The sequence below is a fragment of the Berghia stephanieae genome, chromosome 4 (assembly GCF_034508935.2).
Source record: "Berghia stephanieae isolate SIO BIC M18660-M18661 chromosome 4, UCSD_Bste_1.3, whole genome shotgun sequence".
NCBI classification, from domain to species: domain Eukaryota; kingdom Metazoa; phylum Mollusca; class Gastropoda; order Nudibranchia; family Aeolidiidae; genus Berghia; species Berghia stephanieae.
In genome coordinates this window covers 74,453,281-74,458,280 of record NC_088363.1, presented here as the reverse complement: position 1 = coordinate 74,458,280, position 5,000 = coordinate 74,453,281, and the positions used below count along the sequence as shown (strand labels likewise).

The following is a 5,000-nucleotide window of genomic DNA, read 5'->3' as shown; positions in this document are numbered from 1 at the left end:
ATCTAGAAAAAAAAAAGGAAAGTGATTTAAGATACACTGATATAGCAGACAGAGAGAGAGAGAGAGAGAGAGAGAGAGAGAGAGAGAGAGAGAGAGAGAGAGAGAGAGAGAGAGAGAGAGAGAGAGAGAGAGAGAGAGAGAGAGAGATTGTAACTATTGAACAAAATAATCTCAAACCCCCATATCATTATGACAGATTGTGAACTTTAAAAAGCAAAGCTGTTCTCCAGCATATATTTTGATTTTCATAATATTGAGCTGAAGTACTTAAATCTGTACCAATTCTGCCAAATTTAATATTATTTTGGAATTGTCTTTTGCTTTCTTGTATGTTTACATGTTTTAATTAATTGATTCGTAAATGAATTTTGTCTTCATGTATTTTTACATATTATAGTATTACTTGGCTTCACCAACCTAACAATCCAAGAGCTGTTTGAAAAAGCAAGAGACAGGGAGGAATGGAGAGAGATAATTCATGCAGTATCCGAAGCCTGGACCAGGCATGGAACCTAGAAGAAGAAGTATTACTTGATGCGTTAACTATATTTTCACTCTACCTTCTGTGAATTCGTGAGATCAGGTTATCCCTCAAATCCAGATAACGCATTCTGGTCAAGGGTGCTAAGTCCCTCTCCGTAAGCCCACCGATTCTATTGTCAGCGAGGTTGAGTTGATGCAGATTCATTGTATTTCTAAAGATGCCAGCCACACGCCTGAGTCTGTTTCGACTCAAAGATAGAGTCTGCAGTCGTGAGAGTCCGCTGAAACCTCTGATATATATTCTAGCTATTCTGTTTCCGGTCAAATCTAACGTCATCAGTCTAGGAAATGAACGGAACGCATCATTTCGAAGAGCCGTGACTTTATTGTTTCCTAGTTTAAGGATCTCGGCTGTCTGTGAACGATGGAACGTTCTCGTTCCTAAAATCCTAATGTGGTTGTCTTGAAGATTTATAATACGAGTAGTTGATGGATAGGATTTCGGAGGGGCCGTAAGGCTTCTTCCTTGGCAGTTTGCCACTCCAGCTGTGCAAGAGTTGCATCTTGGTGGACAGTCTTCAGCTTTGGCGATGCCGTATGTAACTACAGCAAGAATGGTAGCGAATGTGATGAAATAATATGAAATGGTTTTGATCCATGTTTGGGAGGCATTGTACCCCGCCATAGTTGTTTCGGGGTTCTTTTTCCTCAATACTCAACAGGGTCTTGTAAAAAAATTACAAAGTATCTGTTGATGAATAATATTTATATAAAAGCATTATATTATGATACATTGGTTGGTATTGCAAAGAAGCTTGAAAATTATAACATTATATTCTTGAAAAATTAAATCATTTACTAATTTTAAGTGTCATCTAAGGACAGTGTTTTCCTGTTAATGTGAATAAGAATTAATGCGAAGTGAAAATTAAATGGCAATGTCTTAGATATCCTGATAAATCATTCTATACTTGTGGCACGTCTTTTAAAACAAGTTTAATGTTGTATGGGGCTTGCGACTTTTTAGGTTAGATTATCAGCTCCAGTGAAAATTAAGATGATTGGGTATTTGGTTAGTGTTTTTCCTTTAAAAATTGTTTAATTTTGCTAGATATGTTTTTTTTTTTCTCTTTCTTTTCTCTCTCTCTCTCGCTCTCTCTCTCTCTCTCTCTCTCTCTCTCTCTCTCTCTCTCTCTCTTCTGTAAGCGGATCTGAAGTCAGACTGTTTATTATTTACACAGCTCTTATAAACATATATTTCCGTCTTACCCCATGACATTTATTGTGATAAATCAGTTCAATCCTTTAGCAGCATGTCATTATTCCACATGATGATTTGTAAACTTCATGCGAGCTTATGTTTACAAAAGAAGACAATATGACATTGTGTTATGGATAGTTCCCAGACCGATGTTCAACAAGCAAAAGAAGACAATACGACATTGTGTCATCTATTTTTTCTCCTGAAGACGATATCTTATATACATATATATATATATATATATATATATATATATATATATATATATATATATATATATATATATATATATATATATATATATATATTAATTGGGAAACTGCTATTGAAAAATGTTTTGGATCTTGATAATTCAATAATCAATATGTCAATAGTCCGAGATGGATACAAAATTGCATTCGCCTAATATGTACAATTTTTGAAGAGTTTGTAAAATAAAGATTTATGAGTCTTGTAGCAATTCGACCTCCTCTTATTCAAATGTGCGAAACATTCCTTAGCTCTATTTCCGGATAGCTTAAATCTCCTGTTGTAAGCAGTAAATGTCTTATTATGAACACGATAATAAAGTGTATTAGCAGTCTGCGCGGAAACGCACATTTTCTGTCTTGTGTTGATGCAGCAATAATAAATAGACATCATATCTGGGGTCTTGAATCTTTGTATTGAATCTCGATCGCAAACTGACTTATATCCTTCGAATGTGTAGATTCGAATTTATTTTTTTTTTTCTGGTCGTTGGACAATGATTGAGTAGCTCAGTCTGTTAGGTCCAATAGACAGACGTTCGTCTAATCTAAGGGGAAACAGGCAACTGTCTTTTCTAAATTCCATAGGCCGCAGGGCTCTTTTGGACTATAAAGAATCTTGGAACCCTTTATAATTTTTCTAATATGATTACTTTAAAGATCTTGACTTAAAAAAAAAAACCCAACCAACCAAAAAAAATAAAATAAACAACCACCCCCCCCCCCCAAAAAAAAAAAACAAAACAAAAAAAAACAACATATATATATATATATATATATACAACAACCATCAAATCCAAAACAAAACCAAAACGATTATAAATATCTAAAATTTTAAGTCGGAACTCTTTAAAGTTGCTTTTACAATAGCAGAATACTCAACATATTGTATACGAGAATATTATCTCATCGTTGGTGAGAAAGGGAAAAACCCGAGACCCGAAACGTCTTCATATATACTGACTGATTCAGTCAGGTTGAGAATTACTGTTGATTTCGCATATCGTGTTGTCTTTTAGTAGTTAATGAACTGAACTGCCAATCGCCTTATTTTTTAAACTATTTTTACTACTTTCGTTCTGTAGTTCCCAAGCGTTCATGTTATACAGATCACCATGCAAATGGCGACCGGAAGAAAATCATTAGCGATGCAATGTTATTTATACTAATATAGTTTGGATATGATCAGTTTTATATTGATAGTATGGAGGTTGATCAAATTCTCACAGTTTTATGAAGCTGACACAACATATTACTCAATAACTAGTCTTGATTGATGAACATACAAAATAATTTTCAAGAACCTACTGGTAACAGCTCTCCTCTCTGACTGGCTAAAGAGAGCATAAGCAACAAATGGCAGTTCGAATTCAACTTTACTTTAAAAAACATAATTAAATATGAAATAAAATAGACATTTGGTTGCACCAATCAGATGCTGATTACTCACTGCATGATTGAAGGTAGTGAGAATAATAAGGCCTAGTAAAGATGGCTGACTCAGCTATCTTATATTATCTTCCTTATTTTTCTTCTTATTTTTCTTCTTATTTTTCTTCTTATTTTTCTTTGTCTTTTCTTTTTCGCAAGTGGGGGGAGGGGGGGGGGGGGGGGCAGGTAAGCAAGTGCTTTTCCACACGTCTGGCGTAATTTGAATGAATGACTTTCTCTATTTAAAGGGCAATGTTTTTACCGTCACGCTTTGCCCAAGCGCGGAGGGTGTCATCTTCATGATATTTCGTTCCTTGCTGAGCATCAGCGTGTCGCCCCTCCGAATCAGCGAGATCAACTCTCGTTAACATCACATCGCTTCGACGGAAATACTTTTAAAAAAATATTTATAGAGCAAAAGTAACCTCACTTTGTCGTTTCTTCACTATTACCCCCCCCCCCCCCCCCCCCCCCCCCCCCCCATTCCCTTCTCACCTATCCTTTGAAACATGGCAATGTATGCCCATTCTTTTACTTGGAATATGAATATGAATCTATTAGTCTCCATTTGGCTTTTTGATTTTGTTGGGTACTGTCTAATTAACCAAGTAATTTAACAACACGTGTATATTAATATAAAAGGGAAAATATATAAATAGCAACAGAAAGAAAAGGGAGGATCCGGTAGGCGTGGGACACTGGTCATTAAAAATAGGTTTCAATTTTTAATAATTTTTTTCTTTCTTTCTTTTAATTTTTTCCCCTCGACAATCGGTCGCTGCTAAGTGAACAATTATAACAGTCTTATAACAGAGACACTATTATAGCAGCAATTCTTTTGTTTATTGAAAACATAAATTGGAGAGCGCAATATCAAGAGAGTTTGAGTATGATGGACATTTTATCTATAGACTTTACGAGACGGTAGATTTGCTTATTAGATAAGAGTTTGTATCTGTTATTTCAGGTGTACAAAATCACATATCTTCAAAAGATTGAAATAATACACACACGAGACGCCGTAATCTGTCGTTGAGTAATTTGCACTCGGTATCAAAACAAAATGGTTGGTTTCCTTGCGATGTGAAAAACAGTTGTTTTGTTTTGGGAGTTTGGTTGTAAAGCAGTTTTGATCCACTTGTCTCTTGCACTCACTGCAACTTCATCACTAAGTCCTCGACCTTGCGATTATGCAGATATTTCGTTTTTGGCTCCCTTTCTTGTTGTTTTTTGTTGTTTTTTTTTGTTTTGTTTTTTTTTTTGTATTTTTTTTTCTAATTCCCCAATGTATTCTTGAAATCGCATCTACTTCGATTGTGAAGTACATTTGAGTTTCAATTTAAATAAAAGAGATTTGATTTAAAAAAAAAACAACAACTGCAACAACAACAAAATACAAAACATAAAAAAACCCAAAAAAACCAATAAAAACAAAAATCAAACCAAAAAAAAAAAAGTCATTTAAAAACAAATGGATGGCGATTGAAATCGGTTAATGAGATCTAGTCTATCTAGTTTCGCTGTTTCGTAAGAAGAATGTTTTTGTATGGTTTTTTTCCCTGGAGAACGGGTGTTGT

At 34.7% G+C, this 5,000-nt stretch overlaps 2 protein-coding genes across 7 annotated transcripts in view; one reads left to right on the top strand and one right to left on the bottom strand.

The window, feature by feature from the left end:
• LOC144971237 (arf-GAP with coiled-coil, ANK repeat and PH domain-containing protein 2-like) overlaps positions 1–5,000 on the top strand; it is a 67,792-nt gene that overhangs the window by 36,147 nt on the left and 26,645 nt on the right. The window lies entirely within an intron of this gene.
• LOC144971238 (uncharacterized) overlaps positions 1–5,000 on the bottom strand; it is a 12,350-nt gene that overhangs the window by 5,732 nt on the left and 1,618 nt on the right. Inside the window, exon 2 of the mRNA XM_078911755.1 lies at positions 561–1,231. Within this exon, the coding sequence (XP_078767881.1) occupies positions 561–1,168 (608 nt within the window). The 5' untranslated portion in view covers positions 1,169–1,231. The remainder of the gene's footprint in view (positions 1–560; positions 1,232–5,000) is intronic.